At 39.3% G+C, this 22,806-nt stretch overlaps 1 protein-coding gene across 1 annotated transcript in view; it reads right to left on the reverse strand.

The window, feature by feature from the left end:
* Window positions 1-22,806, reverse strand: part of Tmtc1 (transmembrane O-mannosyltransferase targeting cadherins 1) — a 268,042-nt gene that overhangs the window by 208,405 nt on the left and 36,831 nt on the right. The window contains exon 5 of the mRNA XM_046435417.2: window positions 20,098-20,301. Within this exon, the coding sequence (XP_046291373.1) occupies window positions 20,098-20,301 (204 nt within the window). The remainder of the gene's footprint in view (window positions 1-20,097; window positions 20,302-22,806) is intronic.

Raw genomic sequence — 22,806 nt, forward strand, 5'->3', positions numbered from 1 at the left:
TCCTGCTTCAGCTGTTCCCAATTAGAAAGTAAGTAAACCCCATAACAACAGTCCTTAAATTCCAAAACCATAATGGTTAACTCAGTACTAATATATCTGGAGTAGAAAAAGGGAGAGGAATCACAATGAGAAAGTACACTTAGTATGTGTTCAAAAGTGGAGAAAGGTTGATGTTGATGTTTTTGTTAGTATTTGTCAACATTAAGCAGGGTTGTTTTAGTTCCTACTTTATGCAAGGTGCAAGCGGTGCAGTAAGTTTTCCTGCAAGACCCATTCCATTAACATTAAGTGAAGCAGGAGTATACCACACACTGGAATTTTGGGGAGTGGTGACTAGTTAAAGTCAAATCAGTGACAGTCTATTTTTTTCAGTTTTCTCCCAGTGAACTCTCATTCTTACTAAAAGAGAATTTAACTCAGCATAGAAATGGACAGAATAAGAGTCTGAAATTCTAGTAAAGTGAACTTTTTAACAACACAAAAGCAAAGTGGTAAAAAGTAAATATACCATACAAGCATACTCTTGGAACAAAAAATTTAATGAAAAAACTGGGAACTGCCCACTACTTTTTAAGCAAGTATAAGAAAATGTAAAGTCCCTGACTTCAATATTAATCTTATTTTCTCCCCTCATTTACTTGATAGAAGTCAGATAACCAGGTGAGATAGATACAAAGATTTTCATGTGTTTGGATCCGTTTAGACACGCAAAAACAAAATGCTGTGTCTGGTTATACAAATGCACATGGATTGTTCTAGCCACCACACTTACCACATCTGGGCATACACTTAAAGATTTTTAGTACAATTTGATCTAATTCTTCTAAGCCAGAATATCAGATCCCATGTGGTTCCAGAATACCCCTTCCATTATTATACAGTTTTTCTTGGCTACAATTTTCTCCTGATCATTCATTTCTTTCTCTACTACAACATTTAAGGAAGTTTATTCTAATTTCCATAAATTAGGATATGTACGATGATTATTTCTTTTTATTAGAATATTATTTTCCTGGAATTAGTCATTTGAAGAATATGTATGAACTTTAAATGATATGTATAATGCTGTATTAAGCACTGTCAGGATCAAAAAAAAAAAAAAAAAGATACCATGAAGACTTTAAGGTATTTTTGAAGTTCACATAATAAAGGCTACAAACACGTGGTAGCAACTGATAATCACAAATCACTAAAGCATCAGTAAATGCAATGGGCCCTCAGATGAAGGGACCCAGACTAGCTGGATGCCCAGGAAAGAGTATTTAAAAGGATTGGCTTTAGGCAAGAAGAAATGACTGAGTGGATAAGGTGAAGGCATAGAGATGCATGACCAGAAAGGAAAACCATGGCAACCAGCAACACAAGGTACACTCCAGGGGAAGTGTGCAGAGCCATTTGACTCATGTAAACTCACAGTCATAGGAAGGCACTGGACAGGTGGACAAAGAAAGGGCTCAAAGTCAATCAGTCTGTAAGTACCAAGAGAAAAGCTCTATGGCCAGACAACGCCTGTTCTAAGCCTAGTCCTAGAATTGCCTACCTGGAACCTGCCTACTAAACTGGGTTTACAATAACACTAGCTATCTCAAAAAGGTTCTTTAAGCATTTAAGTATTTAAATATTATCACAGTGCTTAGGACATACCAAATGATAAAAACAATATTTTTACTTTGTTTTCACTATGAAAAACCCTGAGGGGTCTAGATCTTTTTGAGTCACCATTAGAGGGGTCTTGATGTAGAGTAACATGACAAATTATTCATCTGGAAAACAACATCCAGATAGAAGCCACCTCTTCCCACATCCCTTCATGCAGACATCTCAGTGATATCTGCGTCTGGACAGTCAGCCATCCAACATGGATGTGAACTGGCTTCTTCCCCAGCCATGTCATTCCATGATACCCAAGGCCCTCCAGAACCAAGTCCTTCACATCTGTTCATACCAGCAGACTCCCAATAATGCTCTAGTACCCTCTCTTATATATGCTGAATTTCACAGTACACTGAACAGGAATTAGGTCAAACATTCACATATTGATTCCATGTTGTACTCTTGTCAAGTTATTTTCTCTGAGCTCAATTTTTTGACATGTAAAACATGGAAACAATAAAAGCAATCTGGATATGTTGGAAGGAGATTTAAAGATAAAAGAAAAGCAATCAGCAATTCAACACAGAATGCTAGGCACTGAGAGTTATCTAATTAACTCTGAAGGCAATCCTGTGAGGTAAATGTTATTATCACTCCCATTTTACTCATGAGGAAACTGAGGTTTAGAAAGATAAAGAACTTGCAGTCACCACTGGGGAGACTGGCAGAGTTGCATCTGAACCAGAACTCTGACTCCAAGATGCTGGGAGCCATTAGCCAAGTAGGTATGACAATTTCCTTGCCAGCGTACCCCATGTTGCTGACATGTTGCAGCGACATTCAATGTAGGTGACCTTGCTCAAGGACCAAGGCAGATTAGGGTGTTCCCGGTTTTAAGATAAACGTGTTTAGGGCGTTCCCAGTTTAGGTTCCAGGTTTAAGGTTTAAGATTATTCCTGCTGGGAATAGGGCGTATCCTGCTGCCTGAGTTCCCCTTGAGTTCTCACGGGATTCAGACAGTATATTTTGGAGATAGAAGCCCAGAGAACGTGGATTTGGGCAGAGAACGTGGATTTCCCCAGAACGTGATTGTAGACGGCTGGTGTGAGTTCGGGAATAAAGAGTTGCTGTTTGAATCTACAAGCTGTGTGGTGGCTCGTGATTGTGTGCCCAGCCAGACTGCGGCCATTTGTGCCCAGCCAGACTGCGGCACCAAGACTCTTCATCACCCTCGCCATCCCCATGGTCTCAGAACCCTAAGAGGGTGTGGTGTGGGCCTGGGGGCCAGCCCAGGGTGTCCCTGACCTCAGTGCCTTACCTATGAGAATGACTGGTTGACAAACAAGCCACAATCAGCAGGAAATCCCTAACACCTTCTATAAAGTTGTTTATTTACTATCAAGTTTTTAATCCCTAATGCCAAAGGACTGGCAGCCATTTTGGTGGTAGAGGGAAGGCACAAGAGTCAGGCTAAGGTCCCAGATGCTCACCACATCACATCTCTTTTCCTTCCAGAATTAACACATTTTAATGAAAATTTCCATCTCCTGAACACATTCTGTCTTCTCCCTCTCCTGGATGCAACTTGACAAAATTTGCAATCAGGTTGGCTTTATGCCTCACTGTGAGTTTGAATTTCTTATGAGCTACTTCTTTATTCATTCCTCGACAGTCTTTCTGTTTCTATGCCATCAATAATTTTCCTGCGCTCAACACATCATGCTCTTTTCTTCACCTGTTTCAATATTGTTCTGTTCACTCTATTGTTTTGCTTGGGAAGCTTCCCATTTCTTTATTTTGACAACTCAAGGCCATTTTTTTTTAATGGCAGTTTCCACAGTGCGTTAATGCACTTTAAACTGTTTACTTAATGTTCTTTAAAGACCAGCATCCAACACCTCACTGGGAAAAATAACTTGCTTCTGCTAGTACTGCTTGTGTGTCTGCACCTTTCATAATATAATGGTCTTCTGTTCTCTTTTCCTTTGCCCAGGTACAGAATGTGCCCTAAAATGTATGTTGGGGCCTCGGCTTTTTCACTGAGCAGACAAAAGGTATATATTTAAACTATAACCACTTCTTTCCCTAATGAAATGTTGCCTTTTTTCTCTCATGTTTTGAAGTGTCTCTTAAACATCAGGAAAATACAAGTCTGACATCCACAGGGAGGATTTATTTCTTCTGAGACACCTTTCTGAATTTGCCTCTTTAGTAAGGCATTACATGCCTTTACCAACCTGAGGAAGGACTGGCATGCTCCGATTTTTTCAAGTGGGATATAAGAAATGCAATAATTTCTCATGTGGATGAACCTCTGTCCCCTTCCCAGGACACCACTCCACCCTTTCTTCTGCATTTCCTAACGTTTGACATACCCTTCCTTTGGGCTGCCATGTAAGCAGATGGGTGACCTGTATAAATAAGCTGGAGGATCATAAGTTATTTTGACAGTTTTACAAACCAAACAGATTATATATTTGAACAAAATGCTTTCAGAATGTACCACATTTCCCATGTGCTTAATACTGGTCTGCCACAAGCAATTGTTCACAAAACTTTTTTTTTTTTTTTTCACATTACCCTAGTTTCAGTAAATAATATTTTGGACTTTTTATTTTCTTCTTTTGTGTTTTAGAACAGAAGTCATCATGGTGGATATTTCTTGGAGGCATGAATCCTTCTGCCTCAAGATATTTCTTGCCACTTTAAACTGTACTGTGATTAAGAGGATTGCCTGGGACCTCTGCGGCTGTTCCAACTCTGTGTAAACACAGTCAGAACATAATCTGGTGGATCTGTTTCTGTGAGCTGTGCTTCATGACAGTATTTGGCTTCTGTCATAAACATTAGCCTCTTGCAGGTTAAAAATATCTAATAGTTTTAAACAACCAATCACATACCAGCTGTGATCTCATTCGACTCAAGAACCAAACTGACCTGGATTGGTCAGGCAGAGATAAAACTTATGACAGAAGGAAAGAGTAACACCTGCTCAGAAAGCTGAACCCTCTGAAGGCATCTAACCCTCCGTGTTCTTCAGGGAGGTGCTATCCTTAACTGACAACTTAGTCACTTATTAAAGGTATGAGATTTCAGCCTTCTCCTACAATGAATTGATTTTAAAAGCAAAGACTCAGGATTCGGGCTACAGAGGTGTGATTTTCAGTTCTCCATTATTAGCTGAATTTTTGCAGGGCAAGTTACTATCCCCCTGTGTCCCCATTACTGAATCTGTAAAATCTGGATAATAATGGTGCCAAACACATGGAGTTGTTATGAGAAAAAGTAAATTAATGTATGTAAAATGTTTAAAACAGTGTGCAAATACAGTAAATAGTCAAATTTTAGCTATTATTACAAATGATGCTCAATATATTCTGGGGGTCACTTAATGGAATTCATTATTATAGCCAATAAGAGAACTATTACCTCATCTTCTAGTAGGTGTTTAATAAATACTTATGAAAATACACTCACTGAGGTAATGAGATTTTATAAAACCAGCATAAAAGTCAGTGGACACGGAAGAAAGTTCACTGCACTTGTAACTTAGGGAAAAAAAAAAAAAAAAACCCTCCCAAGATGAGGTGAGCACAGCTAAGAGTCACTTTTGGCTCAGATGGATTCAGGATCAGGAGGTCAGCAGAGACATATCCACCTCTCCCTGGCTGAGCACCCACTGGGCAGCAGGTGACAAGAAAGCAGGAGGAAAAAAACAAATCTCTGATACTCATATAATTTAGAGTTTTCCCAAACTAGATTTCTCTGTGTTATCCCAGATTCAAAGAGACCCCTCAGCTCTGTTTCAGCCTGTAGTGGGTTAAGGAGATCAAGACAAGAAGAAACCTCAAGATTATCCTGGTTATCTTTTCTTCCTGCCATGTAGATATTCTAATTCATTTCCCATGTGGAAATCAATCATGTGACCAGATTAACCAGAGGGGAAAGCACAGTTTATGTGGGATAAATATCGTGTCAGAGAGCAGCCTCCCTCTGGGAACCCCAGGACGGGACTACTCCCAGGAGACACCAAGGGAAAAAGAGACCAGCAGCAATGTCTAGGTAGACAGACCTCTCGCTGTACCAGTTCTGCTTCATTCCTCAGGGAAAGCAAAAAAAGGCTGGAAAACACCTGACTAAAAGGGAACATGGATTTATTTTTCATATTCTTCCTCAATATTTTTAATTTCTTAGGCCAAAGGAAATCAATAAAAACAGAAAAGCAATCATTTCCTGACTATGATTGTTTTCTCTTAAAAAAACAAAAATAAAAAACTAATGGCATGCTAGTATACCAAAGAAAAAACTGCTTTGGCTTTTAGAAATATGCATTAACTTTGAATCATAAAGTAACACACACACACACAAAACCACACAATCACTCAGAAATGTCACACACAGAAAGTTTCACAACAGAGCAGCACAACCTTCCAACATGAAACCCAGTAGGTACCATTCAGAGGCCCAAGACTGTATCTATATCATTGTATAGCTACCGCACTGCTGCTTTACAGAGCTTTCTAAGAACCGTATTTAACGACAGCGTACAGATGAAATGTGACACATCCCCTTCACCTTAAGGTAAAGAATGTCTTACTGAAAAGTGCTGAGCCAGGTGCACCGAACAGAGAAGCCCACTCACCTGCAGCAGGAGGATGACATGTCTGACAGCCAAGCAAAGCGTCAGCACCTGTTTCAGTCAGCTTTCTTTGCTGCTGTGACTAAAAGGACCTGACCAGAACAATTGTAGGGAAGGAAACGTTTATTTCAGGGCTTACTGTTTCAGGGGTCTTAGTACATAGAAGGCTGGCTCCATTCCTCAGGGTTCAACGTGAGGCTGAACATCATGGCAGGAGAGGGTGGCAGAGGGAAGCAGCTCACATCACGGTGATCAGAAAACAGAGAGAGACTCCACTCTCCAGACACAAAATATATACCCCATCAGATATTAATTCACTGATGGGTTAAGACTCTTTCAACCTAATCATTTCTCCTCTGAACCTTCCTGCACTGTCTCATAAGTGAGCTTTTGGGGGGGCATCTTGCTTCCAAACCATAACAGCACCCAGTGGGTAAAAGCCACTTGGACCCCAAAAGAGTCAGTCAGCGACATAGGGAACAGATGAATGCTCCTAGGATATTTCTGCTTTCCCCACAACAGGGCCTTTCTAGAAGTTGCTCATAAATCCTTCCCGAAAAATACTGTAAAAGGCTTGACCTCCATATCCTGGGAGTTCTATCCAGTGTATCAGATGAATGTGGGTTCTAATCTATACAAATTATGCAACCTTTCTGAGCTCTATCTTTCAAGTGTGTAAATGTGGTGGAAGACCTACTTCCCAAGGACATGGTGACAGTTAAAGAGCTGAGTCATACTCGCCTCCTGATGTTCCATACTGGCTCCCTTTCATCTCTCAATGGGAGAGAGATAATGATAACAAAACCCAAACTTTTAAGACATGGAAAAGTAGCAACACAGATATATTAAACTGGTGGCTCAACTGCAGAATGACTAGACATCTCCAGATAAGTGTGCAATAATAAGTGCCAATTGTGTACTTTACCTGATTCATGTCATTTATAATAATTATTAGTTATTTTAGTGAACTGGGAATCAGTCAATTCAAATTTTTACTGCTACTAAGAGAAAAATCTCAGACCTAAAGCCCCTCTGTATGACTCCCAGGATCAAGGTACCCAACCACTGAGCACATCACCACTCCACTGTCATTAAAGGTAAACAAGGAGGGAAACTCTACAATCCCTTTTGGAGAAAATTGCATCCTAGGGTGCTTTGAATCAACATAACTATTTTCCTTGTGTGAACATTAAACTGTTTATTACTATTTATGTTTTAGGACTCAGAATGTGAGATACAGACTTGGTCAGAATTTATGTTGGCCAAAGTGAATTCCTGGCAGTTAGTAGCTGCTTTCTGATGTTGAGCCACACTTACTGCATCGCTTAGGAAAATGTAGTCAATATTAGGTTACAGAGCTTCCAATCAATCAAGCCAGAAAAAGATATTTACTTTGCATCTGCTCATTTTCTTTGCCATGTAGAAAAGTAATCATCTGTTCCAGTACAAAACATAACAGCTGCTTGGACACAATATACACAAGAAGAAATGATTATTTTAATCAGAAACTGGAAATCAAAATTATAAACTTAGCATACTGAATGAATAATAGGAAGGTATTAGCAATCCTGTGAGGTTGCAATTATTTTCTATTTTTTTTTCCTGGAAGACAATTGTAAATTGAGAAAGCTTAAACCAATTAGCAGATGTGGATAAATGACATGGTTTCTCCATGTAGAGGGCTAAGAAAACACATCCTTGAGGTTCCTGTTAACTTTTCTTAAATATGAAAACTATAAAATTATAAAACTATAAAAAGGGATAAAGAAACGTCTATAGGGCTGGGGTTGTGGCTCTGGGCTGGGGTTGTGGCCCAGTGGTAGAGCACTCGCCTAAGTATATGCCAGGCCCTGGGTTCCATCCTCAGCACCACATAAAAATAAATAAAATAAAGATATTTTGTCCAACTACAAAAAATAAATATTAAAAAAAGAAACATCTATAAGAGACCATCTTAACAGAAATATTGAGCTTTCACAAATATGCAGGATTCAATTATGGTAAAAATCTCAGAACTACCATTATGTCACTCTCAAAAACAAAACAGTACCAAATGGTTTGAATTTTCTAATTATCACACTTAAATAATATGCTCCATCTGGCCTTATGAGCAGACTTTCCCACAGAGGAATCTAAATCAGATAAGCATGCCACTGCACTGTTGCCCTTCCTCTACAGGATGAAAGTCCCTTGGCATGATTCCCAGCCTCCTCTACCACAGGACTCCTGCTGGCTTCCCCAGTCTCATCTCCCACCACTCATGTCCTGAGCTGCTGTAGTTGCATACACTCACATACATGCACACATGTGTGCACACTCACACTCTGCTATCACATACTTCTGTGTCTTTGCTCATGCTGGGTTCTCTGCCTGCAGATGGTTCTACCTCTCTCATCTATGAACATTCAGCCTGAGCCAAAGTTACCAGGTTGGCTAAAATAACATCTCCTGTATATCCCATAATTCTCTCATTGCATTCGCCAGAGAAATTATCCTTTTATTTGTATGATTTCCCTATCCTTCAGAGGTAAGCTAATCCATGCTGGGCCAATGAGAATCTCTTATTGAGATTTGGAGTGAGGACACAGCAACTCTAGTTCACCTCTTACAGAGAACTGAACTGAGTGGCTGTATGAAGCTAGAGTTGAGGCAGTTCTGCACTCGTCAAATTAACCCCATCTTTTAAAAGAGGAGAAAAGGAAAACAATATAAATTTCAATTTTTTTCAAAAGCAGAAGAGAGATTATGAAGACTATGAAGCCCTTAAGAGATCAAAAAAAAAGAGTAAATGTGTCAACTTAGCTAGTTCTGAGACCAGAAACCAGCCTCATTATACACCCTTGGGTGATAGAGATTTCGGTATGTCCTACCAATAAATAACCCAAATTGCTTAACTAAGTTTTATTTATAAAGTTCTGTGGCTTAGGAATAAATGATCCTTAAAACATTTGTATATCATAACTGTTTAATAAATGTTAATTAAATGTATCAATGAACTTCCTTTTAAGAATCAACAAGAGTCAGTTTGTAAATGCACAGTTTTGACAACCTCTGGGATAATCCCGCTGAAAACAACATGCATTTAATCTTAATAAATATTGACATTTTCCATCAATATATTTGACCTAAGTTCCAAGCACTTAGGCAGTCAAGAATCCAGGATGGAAAAGGAAAAAGGAAAAATGACACACTAGCAAACCATCCTCCACAGTCTGTTTAGTGTCTCATGAGAACCTGTCATTACGATATCTCATTTTAGAGTCAACCTCAAACCTCCAACTCCCACACAACTTCCAACTGCACACATGCCAATGGATTATGGCAATTAAACAAGAAGAGTAAACATGACAGTGCAGTTTCATGCATGTTTGAAGAAAAGATCATAGAGTATCAAGTGACATGAGACCACCCTCCCCTGTCTCCCCTGTATCATTTCACAGATAAGAAAAACCAAGATCCAGGGAGGTAAATAACTGGCCCAAGAACTACAACTTAGAAGCCAAGTAAAACCCAGTTTTCCATCAGCTGGGCTCCTCTCCATTCTGTTTTCTCCTTTATTTATCTCCAGGGCTAGCAAGGAAAAAGCTATTCTCTTCCAAAAACAAGCAAACGAAAAAGAAAAAGAAAGAAAAACAAAAACTAATCAGCAATGCTATATTATTCGAGTTCTTCATAAACAACAAGGGAGGAGCAATAATGAGAGTTTAATGCTCAGGACATTCTGTTCTCTTGGTCTTCAACCATAATCACACTGTTATTGTCTGCTTCTAAATGGCTGGAGATTGGCTGCCAATCTCCACGTATCTGAAAGGTTTACCTGTCCTTTGCAGCTGTAAAGAAGGGAAAATTATACTACTTCTCCTGAACTTTGCATGACAACCCAAACTACTGTTTTATAATTAAAGAGACTACTTTTTTTAATCAAAACTTTTTTCATCATAATTGCAGTAGGGATCATTATTCCTTTTACAAAGTCACATTCCTTTCACAGTCACAAAGAAAAATCACTTAACAGAGCCAAATGCAAAGTATGAAAACTTAACTGTCAGGAACAAAACACTCCAGCACTCAAACACTGAAATACAACAGTTATTCATTACCTACCCAGGGCATGTCCAACTCTTAGCATAAAACACAGACAACTCCTTCCCTCCATGCCATTCTGCTGGTTGTCTGAGGTTAGTGGGTTTTATTTATTTCATTTTTTCCAATTATGATATGTTAATTGCCTTCATCCCCTAAAAATCCATACTTACGTTCCCTTTAAACATTTGACCAATATTGTATAGGTTAAGTCATTAAAGGGCAAATCTTGAATGCTGGACCCCTTATGGGAACAGTAGCTTAGGGTGATTTCAAAATCAATAGCATTTCTAGCTTATGAAGTAATAAAGACTATGGTTTGAATACTATAAATAGCATTAAAAATGCATTAATCTGTAACATGAAATATATCTTCCTATATGATTATAAGATTATCTGAAATGCTATTAAAATAAGTCTTCATTACTTTATTGTTTCAAACTAATGACTTATTTATTAAAGTGATGTTTTATATGATAGTCATTCTAAATACATCAAAAAATTTCATTAAAAAGAAGTCAACAGTCTCAGAAGCAAAGAATAGCTATGAATTTTGGGACAACTAATAATGAGGATGGCATTCATCAGTTCAGGATAATGATCACAGGCACTCTATTACCTTGCCACACTTTGATGGACTTTCCATCATTGCTACAGGAATGCTTTCCATTTATAATCTGTTTTCCTCTAAAATATTGTAAACTCACAAAAGGAAACTAACCAAACCCTATAAACAAGTCTAACCGAGGCTATACAACTCTCCATCATAAATACAACAGAAACAGGGGGAGGGATTATGAAGGGAAACAATTTCTAAATAATCCTTCCACAGTGGCTTCTGCATAAAATAAACATGGGGGAAAGGGGTTAAATCTCAAAATTTATGAAAACTCACAATTAAAAGCTATTATAAGCTCTTTTCACATATTAATTCATTTGTATTAACTCATTTGTTTGTCACCATAACCCCATGGGGTAAGTACTAGTGTTACTGTTTTTACATAGGAAGAAGCCAGGAAAGAGGGTTGAAACAATTTGCAAATGCTCATACACCTGGTAAGCAGTGGCACATAATCAGAACCCTAGCGCTCTGGTAGAAATCCATGTTATTTACTACTATATAAGCTGCCTATCTCAAAGATTTTTGTAAGAATTAATATTGTAAGGTGTGTGTAACACTTGTTACATGGTTCTGGCCACTAGTACGTGCGCGCTACAGGGGTACCTGCAGTGTTGATCAGTGTTGATGGAAATCATGATCAGAATGCAAGCTTCGGAACTGTAAGAGAATTTTCAAATCCTTTGCACTTCTACAATTCTGTTTTCCTTCTGCTGAACAAAATGTCCCTCCAAACTCTTCTTGAATTTTTTTAAATGTTTCTCTCAGGCTGTGTATATTATTAAAATCTGCCACATTGAATCTACAATCCGCAAATCTAGATTAAAACGTGTGCCACTTTTCAGGACAACAAACCCACCTAATTATCTGAAACCACAGTGATCTATTACCCAGCCTAGAGTAACATCCTCCTGAAGGAATTATTTATATATTCTCTGAATGTTTACAAGATGAACTCATGCTACTTTTACTGCAATCACTCCAAATTCTCAGCAGGTTACCTTGAAAAAGAGGATGAGAGAAAAAAAATTAAAGTGGGTGGTAGTGGCATTAACCAAAAGAGCAAAGAAATGCAGCAAACTCCCAACAACACCCTAAGGGCTCTGACTGTTCTGCAAAAGAAAGGAGAGCTGGTTGGTGGCCTTGAAGTCACAGCTGTCACCCTCCAAGCAGCACAGACCAGAAGTTGAGGATTCCAGATGGTGTCTGTTGAGGTGACAGAAAAGCAGGAGACCTGAGATCCTGTTCCAGAGCCTACTGTGACACTGAGGGAATTTTCATGCCAACCAGAAATGCCTACATTCTAATAGCTTTCTCTTTCAACATATGTCCCTGTGCATCCTGTTGGAGGCAGATGCCTAAGCTTGATTGCTCTACACTGAGGAAGGAAAACACGGGAGCATCCACTGACTGAAATTCACAGGGGAGTCAAGATTGCCAAGAATCAGTACCCAATCTAGATTAAGCAGAATGAACCACGAACCAGGAACTGTCAGCAGTTAGAAACTCCACTGACTGCTATTCATAAATTAAAAGGAATTTTGCCTTCGTAGCATGTGATTTATTTGGAAGAAGCTTTTAGTGCTAACTTCTGAATGAAGCCAAGAAATACTTTATTGAAATGATCTGCTCTTCTACTAAGCTCAGTTCAAGAATCAAATCAGAATTCAATAAACTTTTGGATGAACTCAGCAAGGTAATTCTGGTCTTAGCACACACTCTGGGTCTGGTTCAGAAGGAGCAGTATCACTCTCAACTAATAGAATAAAACAAACAAAAAACTTATCTTCACATTCTTTCTCCACCAAAGAAAATGCTTTTCTGCTAAGTTGCATATTTGAGAGAATAAAAATGACTAAAGGAACTTGGGAAACCAGCTTGTCTATGTCAACTGACCAAAGAACATAAAACACACACTAATGACACTGTCCCAAAAAACACAGTTACCAATTAAGAAGCCTTGCAACACTAAATGATACACTCAGTATTTTTAAAACTAAGTGCTTTATGTATTTTTCAAAATAAATTTCTCAGCATTTCTATTAGTCCTATAGCAGACATCACCATTTGCTCATCCTTGCCAGTAAAATATTTCCTTCTCCATAAAAGGACAATTGTCTGCAATAACCACTCACTTCCCTCCTCCAGTGCCTTAACATTCCCTGAGCACACCTGCAACCCAGGTACACATTAAGGGTACATATTAAGTCTCTGTAAAAGCTATTGTCAACAAATTATGAAAAACCTTGGGGTCCATATGGGGCAAAGATCAGAACAGGATTTCATTTTGATCTTATGTTCATATGATAGCACCTTGGCCATAAACTGTTATAACGTTATTTGGCAATAAATATCTTTAATTATGCCAGTTGGTTTGGTCATCATTATATAATGCAGTCTGAAAGTCATTGCTTTCTTGGGTCTGCCAACACCATGTTCCTACCTCCCCCAAATCCATCACAGTTACCATCTAATGACTGAAGGGTTTATACCAATGAAAAACATTGATTCCATGGCAAAATGTGGCCCAGGTTTTTAAACAAAGTAGTGATTAAAGAATTTGCAAAACCTCTTTCACGTGAATCTAGGTTAATGTGTACGTCCAAGAGGTGCTTGGTGTCTATGAGGTGCTTCCTGTTCTTAGCATGATCACTGAGGTTTCCACTTTTCATAAAAAAGATTTTAAAGTAAGGGATGAGAGAACTATTAAATAAATATACACTCCATTTTTAAATGTTGGATGTATTTTTTGTGTAGGCACATTAGTTAACTCCGCATCTTTTCATACAGTCATTCCATTTATGAAAGCAGGAGCTGAATGAGATTGAAAAATGGCTCATCTGAAATCAATCAATGGCAACAGTGTACAGGGGGAAAGAGGAAGCAAATCCAGTTATTACTCATCAATATTACAGGCTTTTAGCACAAGTTTTTTTTCTTTCCTGTCACCTGCAAATCTCACTTCACTAGCTCTGAGCTACTGTCATAGCCAACGTGAGGCTGTTAATGATGATCTAAAACACTTTTGCCTTCCTCACAGGACCATGAGTGTGTGGCATAAAAGTTCAGAATCCTATCTCAGGAGTTCAATTTGTACAGCATTCCTTACTTTGGGGGGAAAAGTGTGCAATGCAAAGTCTACAGATATAAAGCATTAAAATGACACTTAAAAGATCAGTTACCCATTTCATCAGTGAAGGTCACACAATATTTATATGCCTCTCCAAGTCCCCTGAATTTAATTACCTTACAATTTCACTATAGTGCCAATCTCTTCTCTAGTCTTAAATCTGTATTGGTTCTTTTGTTTGCATCCTTATGTACAAGGTTATTTATAAGAAAGAATTTTAAGATCCACTAAAGTGAAAATAGAACTACGGTCTGACACACTCCTTGAGAGTAAAAGAAAACAAGCCCATTTTGAAGCAAAAATATAATGATCATCACTCAGTGGAGTTCTATGGGGGCAGGGTTTTGTTTATTTCACTGCTATTTCTTGGCACTGAAATATACTTCTTGGCACCAAAAATAATGCCAGGAACACACAGTAGGTGCTTAGCAAGTATTGTTGAATGAATGGCTCATAATAGACCTGCAGGGTCACAGAGAAAAAAGGAAGCATTCAAGAATTCATCATCTTCAATGCCTATAGTGGTCACTGTTATTTACATATTAAATGAATCAAGAATATGAACACAAGATTGATTGATTGATTGATTGATTGATTGATTTACTTTTGCAGTGCTGGGGCTGCAACCCAGGGTCCTCATATGAGGAATGCAAGAGCTCTATTACTGAGCCACACCTCCAGCCCAGGATAACATTTAGAATTCACTGAGCTTTCTAATGTGAAAGGGAAAGTGTGTCCGTGTATGAATTTGATGTTTTGAAGAGGGTGGGATGGGGAGGAATGTTTACATACAAAACATTTCTCTTTTAACACAGAATAATTCAGTAAAAGGTAGTATCAACTGAAATGCCATCTGATTCCAGGGTATATATGCTCAGTTAAAGATTTTTTCATTATACTTTCTACTTATAGGACAATTACTAAATCACACATTAAAACAGGGAACTAAATAAATAGCTTCCATTAGGATTTCCCTGAATTTGAATTTTTCCTGTGTTAGATAATTTCTGAAAAAAATAAAAATAAGAAAAAACACTTCACCTGATAGTGGTTAGCCCAATTTTTTGTTAGCCCAAACCAATGCATGCAACCAAAGTTGCAGAAGTTCAACCAAAAAATGAAACTCCCATACAAACTCATTCCCTGAAGGCTCATCACTTGCACAATACATCCTGGGGATCAGAAACCCACATGAGAGTAATAATACAGTATTCACAATACCAAGCTAATAATAAAACCATGTTGTCTGCTCAGTGAAGGGCCATGGTAGACCAGGAGCAGATTTACATGCTTGTGATACACACTACTTTTGATCCTGACAGCCAGTCTGAGAATAGTGTGCTACATGTAGGCTCACAGAGGTAAAATAACTGGTTCAGAATCAAGTGATAGAGCCATGATTTAAATGCTCTATCTACAGAATCAGAGATGGTAGAATAGGATTGCATCTTTGAACTTTTTCTTGATTTACCTGATCACTTTCTGACAAAGGCATAAGCATACTGTTCAAAAAAAATTTTAATACTAATCACACTTATATCTAAATATGTGGCACTTTTCTTTCCCAAAGAGGAAATCTATGACAACTTTTACTCTCAAGGAGGAGAAATGGTCCTTGCCCAGAAACACATTAACTTGGTGGCCTACTTCTGGATGTGCAGTCCACGGCTCTCCACTGCCCTTTTCAAAACAGCCTGGTGCTTAGAGTTGAAAAAATAAAAAGTAACCAACAAAAGCACATCACTAAACTCCATGTGTTAGCACCCAAATTCTCCCCAATTCAAAGGTACCAGCACCAATGTCCAAGCAAATCAAGGTGTCTCATTTGTGGACACATGGATGACTGCAAGAATCATTCTACCCATGAGAGTTCAACGGGGAACAGCCCCTCGCAGAATGATAGCAGAGTCTGCTTCCACTTCAGAGCTAAGTCCTCAACTGTGAACTTCAGAGTGTGGCAAGAGGCAAAGTGCAGGTATAGGAGTCAAGGAGCCTTGGTTCTAATCCCAACTCTACCACATACTAACTTTGTAAATTGGACCAACCAAAGTTTGTTAACCTTTAAGATTCTCAGTTTGCTCACAGTAGTGGGAATTACAATATCAACCCTCGGCAGATACAGTGATGGTGCGTGGGATAACACATAGACAACAGATAAAAATCTTCTCCCACCCCCTGAAGGACCTTCTTCATTGGGGTGTTGGAACAGCTGTTATGTTGTCAGAAATTTTATAAGCTGATTATTAAAAACAACCATTATTGAAAATTAAATTATATAAACTTAAATAAACTGCCCTTAAAGCAAAGTTAGTAAGGACTCAAAGCTTGTCACTTCACTTTACTGTTACCTATGCTCTTGAGACTTTATGTCTATTAAATCTGTCTGGTAGAAACACTGCATAATGGCAGGCAAACCCAATCTCATCAGTGATGTCACACTTGTGCTTGAAATTAGCCATGTTAGAAATATTTATATGTAAATTGGCAAACACTATAAATTAGAATTCCCCTTTGGAAGGTCAGTTATTAAACAGTAAATAGCACCCCACTGGTATTTATATGTCATTGTATCCCTTTCTGTTCCAGTATCTTGCATCTTTCCTCTCTACAGGTAATCTACACACACACATACACACACACACACACACATGAAATTTAAACATTTCTCTAGTTAACATGTCTTTCCTTATTCCTTCATTTTCAAATTTATTAAAAGATGTTTCATCTCTGCTGAATTCTATACACTCTCATGATCCACTCCTAAGTCAACTTTTGTGCCACCATAACCAAAAGACAGGACAAGAACAATTTTAGAGGAGGAAAAAATTATTCAGCACTCAGGGTTTCAGAGGTATCAGTCCATAGATGGCTGACTCCACTGCTCTGGATCCCAAGGTGAGGCAGAACACCATGGCGGAAAGTGTGGAAGAGGAAAGCAGCTCAAGATGTAGCAATCGGGGCAGAGAGAGCTCTGCTCAACAGGAACAAAATATAAACCCACACCCCCAACGACCTACTTCTTCCAACCACACCCTACCTGCCTCCAGTTATTACCCAGTTAACCCATATCAGGGGATTGATGCGCTGATTGGGTTAAGGCTCTCATAACTCAATCATTTCACTTCTAAATCTTCTTGTGTTGTCTTACACACGAGCTTTTGGGGGATACCTCATATCTAAAACATAACACACTCATTAAGTTATTCATTTCAAAAAAATCTAAGCAACTGCTATTAGACAGGCTCTGCATCTGAAACTGGGGACACCACTGTAAGCAAACACAACATGATTCTACCTTCATGAAGTTCACAGTCACACTGCAGTCTAACTTCTGTCCCACCTTCATAATCTCCAACCCTTTCCTAACTCCCTTTTCCTCCTACTTTGCCTTCTGTTAAAGAAAGAAAGAGGAAGAAAGAAAGAAAGGAAGGAAGGAAGGAAGAAGAAAGAAAAAGAAATTTGCAATTTTCCCAATTGCTTTATATTCCTTTCCTCCATGGCTCTCCACAACAGGTCCAGATTTTCTCAACATTTTGACCCTTCACCCTTCTTTCCTTTTCCTCAGGAATTTCGCACACTGCTTTAATTTTATCTACTCCCAATTTTTAGAGACCCCAGTTCAGTTCTTTCCTAGCTTTCCCTTCTCAGTAACCCAGACCACCATCCACCCAACTGTTTAAGCCAGAAACCTGAAAATCCTTGTTTCCTTTCTTTCCCTCTTCCCCATCCCAAACATCAGTACATCCCATATTCAAAATATCTCCTAAAGTCACCACATTCTTTTATCTCATTCTCTCTCACCTTCAGTCAAGATCCTTTCTTTCCTCACCCAGCCATATAAAGCCTCCTAAGCCTTTTCCTTTCTTTACTCTTGCCTTCCAAACACCACGCACCACAAAGAATCTAGAGAAAACCTTTTGAAAAGAAATGTAATCAGGTCTCTCCACATTTTTAAAATAAAACCTCCAATGTTTTCTGTTATGGTTTGGATGTAGAAATGCCCCTGGAAAAGCTCGTGTTTTGAAAGCAATGGTCCCCAGTATAGCACGATTTAGAGGTTAAGCTTTTAGACCATGGTTAAATCATACAGGGTATAACCTCATCAGTGGGTTAATTCACTTGATGGATTAATAATCTGAATGGAGTATTAGGTGGTAACTATAGGCAGGTGGAGGTAGATAGAAGAAGTTGGTCACAGGGGGCATGGCATGGACTATATCTTGTCCTGGTTCCTCTGTCTCCCTCTCCCTCTGTTTGCTTCCTAGCTGCCATGAGCTGAAGTGGCTTTCTTCCACCATGCCTTTGTGCCATGATGTTCTGTCTCACCTCAAGCACAGGGCAATGGAATCGGCCAACCAAGGCTTTGACACTAGGAACCAGAATAAACTTTTCCTCTTTTAAGTTGTTCTAGTCAGGTATTTTGGTCACAGCAACTAACAACTAACACATCTTCTGAATGAATCCAGAGTATAACCCGCACTTGCTTTTACGACAAATATGGCCTTTTATTTCCTGGGCCCTGCCCACCCCCAACAATATCCCACTTTCTCATCATTCTCAAGCTGAAACTTCTCTACCCAGATCTTTGCAGGGCTGGCTCCTCACCTCATTCAGCATTGAAGGGGCCTTCCCTGACCTGCCAACCAAATTCCCCCAGACCCACCAGTAATTCTTCATCACCTCCAGCTTCACACTCTGCTTAGCATTCACATTGTTCATTCATTGTTGAGTGTTTACTGTATGTCTTTCTCACCAGAAGGAAGGCCATACAAAAGCAAGCAGCTAGTTCTCCATATTTGCTAGGACATTTCTGGTGCCTAGAACTTGCCTGACTCATGTCAGACACTCAGTAGACACTAATGAATCCAGCAAGCAAGCAAACACTCAATCAATGAGTGTTAAAAAATTAAAAATAGCAAAGCAGACTAGGACTGTAGCTATACAGTAAAGAGCTTGCCTAGCATGGGTAAAGCCCTGGGTTCAGTCCCTAGGAATGAAGGGGGTTGGAGAGATCACCAAAACTGGGAATTATTAAAAACAAAGACCCTGAGAGGATAAAGTTTTAATGGACCACACAGAAAAATAAGAATAGGAATCTAAAGTAGTAAAGTGTTAACAGTATGAACAGAAGTTCCATATGTCAAAATAATTGGGAGGCCATTCAGCTGAGGCTGCTCTAGCACCCTGGACTTTACATAAGCAAACCAAAACACAACTTAGAGGAAATGGCAACGTGAAACTCTAGCTTAACCAATCAGAAATCATCAACTGATCTCTAACTAGGGACTTTCCCCTGGAATGATCTAAATAAGGATACTGCCACACTTTAACCCATCAAGTATTTCTCTGCTCTGCTTCTGTATTCGCCCTGTAAAGGTCTCCTCTTCATTCCCCTGCATTAGCGTCTCAGACCAGCTGTGGTTTGGACTGGCAATTCACTAATCACTGCTCAAAGAAACCCTTTAAAACTGTGAAATGTCTATATATCTTTTAACAAATGTGTGCTAAATTCTGACTTGCCCATGGTTTGAGCTATTTGTGAAGCAATGTAATTTAGTTGAGCACACCTGTGCTGAAAAATACTGCTAATTTTCATGGCTAAGTTAAAATATTCAAAAAAAGAAAGAAAAAGAATAAACATTTCATACTCAATTTTCCTGCATCTTCTAAAATGCTAGAGGAGTAGAGTCCCCTGGACTTCCTCCCATACTTGGGCTGTACTAACTTCATGGCAAACAAAAAGAGCAGGGAAGAGAGGGGGTAGTGGGAGAGCACCTTCCTCCCCCAGAAAAAAGGTAGGTGAGGTATCACAGACCACCCTGCATCCCCTAGCTATTCCTTTCTCATCCAATCTAATATAGGCTAAGAAGGAAGGGAGGAAGGGAAGGAGAGAAGGAAAGGAAAAGGAGGGAAATGTGGAGAAAAGGGGATCTCAAAGAGTCGACTCAAGGCTTTATTTTTCCAGCATCACAGGTGGCACTATAAGATACTGGACACTGAAAACATGCACAGCCAAGAAACCCAGGCCAGTACCTCATCAGGGACCACACAGCTCGCGGTGACACCGGGAATCCACTGCTCTTGGGTGCTGGTGTAAGTGAGGAATGGCAGCCACCCCACGCTCCTTTGTGAGGGAACCGCTGTTTCCCGTTCTCCCGGTGGGAGTGGGCTGGCAGTGAGGAGGGCTGGGGGCTCCCAGGCTGCTGTAGGCTATGCTGATGGATGACCCCGTTGCTCCTAATTGTGCACAGAAGGGAGGAGAAACAAAGTCAAAGGGAATGACCAGGCTGGCAACCAAAACACCAGCACCCTGCCCCAACCCCCAGGTCCTACTCCCTAGAAGCAACCATTCCCAAGTCTCTGAGCCCTTTGCTTCTGGTAGTTACTAATATATATATATATATATATATATATATATATATATTTAAAACATAATTACATTATTATTTATTTTAATCAGTTTTACAGCTTATCATATTGATTTCCAGAAGATCAGAACTTAGTCCCCTGTAGGTGGTCACCAAGGCACCCACAGACAAACACACTTCTTTACCCCTCACATTCCAACTATGGTCTTCTCATAATATTTGATTTTGGTGGTATTCAGGATTAGACATTATGATGATCTTATCAAATAAATGTTCATAGCTGGGCCATCTGATGTACTCTTATTACATTTTCTATTATGAATCCTCTGAGATAAAATTTGTAATCACCAGATGGACAAAAATTTAAAAGTGAGATACTTGCAAATGATGCCGTGAATATGAAACAAAAGTGATTCTCCATGACCGCTATAGTCATTTCACAAGCAATGACTCAGGATGTGACCCAGTGAACATGTTTCTGACCTAGCAGCTCCACTTCAACAGTTGTACCAGAGAGAAAGCCTCGTGTATTTGCACAAGAACACATGCACAAGAACCTCATTGCAGCAGTTTATAAGAGTATAAATGTGGATAGCCTGAACTACAAAATTAGAATGATGGCTAAATTATGATAATTAAACATTATAGAGCAGTAAAAATGAATGAAATATAGCTACATACATCAACACTGATGTATCTAAAAAGCCTAATGATAAATGAAAAACAAAAGTGATAACATTCATGAAAAGTTTCAAAATACTATGACTTAATATTCACTGTGTATATATAAGAAATAATGCCCTAAAAATAAAAAGTGTCAAATTCAGAATTATGTTTATCTTTGCAGAAAGAGGGTAGGAACTCAGGTCAGAGAATGTCATTTTCTACATGTTAAAAATTACATCCTCACTTTAAAAAAAAAAAAAAGAAAGAAAAGAAAAGCTAACTTTCATGGGTTGAACTTTTCCTTTAAATGTTTCCTCCTAAAGGTGATGTCAAATAAAAGAAATCCTACTCCATTCATGTAGTCCAAACCAAGGTTTAGGAATAGATTACTCTTCTGAAAGGAAAGTGCTTCCAATATTTACTTCTATGACTCCTTCTTTCTGCTGCTGGATAACACAAGGAAAGACCACCTAGCACCAAGATGCTTATTCTAAATGAGCACATAAAGAGTAAAGAGGGGGCAGACTCCTAAAGATCTGTGCAACTCAGTGCATGTGTGCCTTCTTACAACCTCATGAAATTCTCAAAGAGATTCATGAACCTCCAAATGCTCAGAACCTCCGAGCTGGTGTCAAGAATCTCATAGAGCGTGAGCAGGGACATCCTGCAGTCTCCTAAATCCCTGTCCTGTGCTCTTTCCATAGATCCAGTGGTGCTCAGAGATCATTTCATGGCTCTAGAGCCACACATCAGATGTGGGTCCAATCCTGGTTGCACCTGGATTGAGTAGCTGTGGGGAGGTGCTTTCTGAGCCTGCTTTTTCCTCTGTGAAATGAAGACCACAGTCACTGAGAGCAAATGGTGTGGCACAGAACCTAGTGCCCAGTCAGCACTCAAGGCACGCCAACTACCCAGGGCCAAGTCTCCTTGTCAAATGCTCCCATATCCTGCCTACCGCCTTTCATCAATCACCTGTGTAATTGTTTGATGTCTGTCCGCCCAGCAGCCTCTATGCTGTTTGAGGGAAGGAACTCTGTCTTGTTCTTGTTCAGGCACAGAATAAGCTATGGGTTGAATGGGTGGACAAAAGCATGAAGGAAAGAAAAAATTCCTCCAATTACATAGTGCTGCTGGGTTTGAGGACTAAAAAATGTGCTGTGTACACAAATCGAAACTCTATATCATCAGTGTTACTCCTTCCATGGAACCTCAAGCAAGTTTGTATGATGAGGGCAGATTATTAAAGAAAGAAAAGAGACAATTATCCTTTTTGAGAAAAGCTTGGTTCAACAATGACAGGAGGGAGAGAGAAAGGAAGGCAGTCAACAGAGGGTTGAAGAATCCCAAGACCAAAGGAGATAGGACTTTAGTGAGGGCATTCAAACAGCTCTGGACTGGTGTACAGGAGAAGGTGCATCTGTGATCAGTTGTTACAGCCCTATATTGTCAGTGAGGCAAAGCAGGAATAAGTTTGGAGACAAAGATGAGGTGATGCAAGAAGTGGGAAGCAAGAGGGATCTGTAGATTGTTCTCCAAAATGTGGGGCAGGCAACTGAGATTACTCCCATGAGCTGTAAAGGTAGAGGAAAGGCATCCTCGCCTAAGTCAAGCAGGGCCTGCGGCTCCCAGTTTTCTTGGTGGGAGCTTGGACAAGGTGATCACTGGGTTCCTTCCTTTTATGTCTCTGAGATTGCAGAGAGCTAACAGA

Source organism: Marmota monax, unplaced genomic scaffold (assembly GCF_021218885.2).
Source record: "Marmota monax isolate L192 unplaced genomic scaffold, Marmota_monax_Labrador192_F-V1.1 WCK01_AAM20220418_F8-fsc00012, whole genome shotgun sequence".
NCBI lineage: Eukaryota > Metazoa > Chordata > Mammalia > Rodentia > Sciuridae > Marmota > Marmota monax.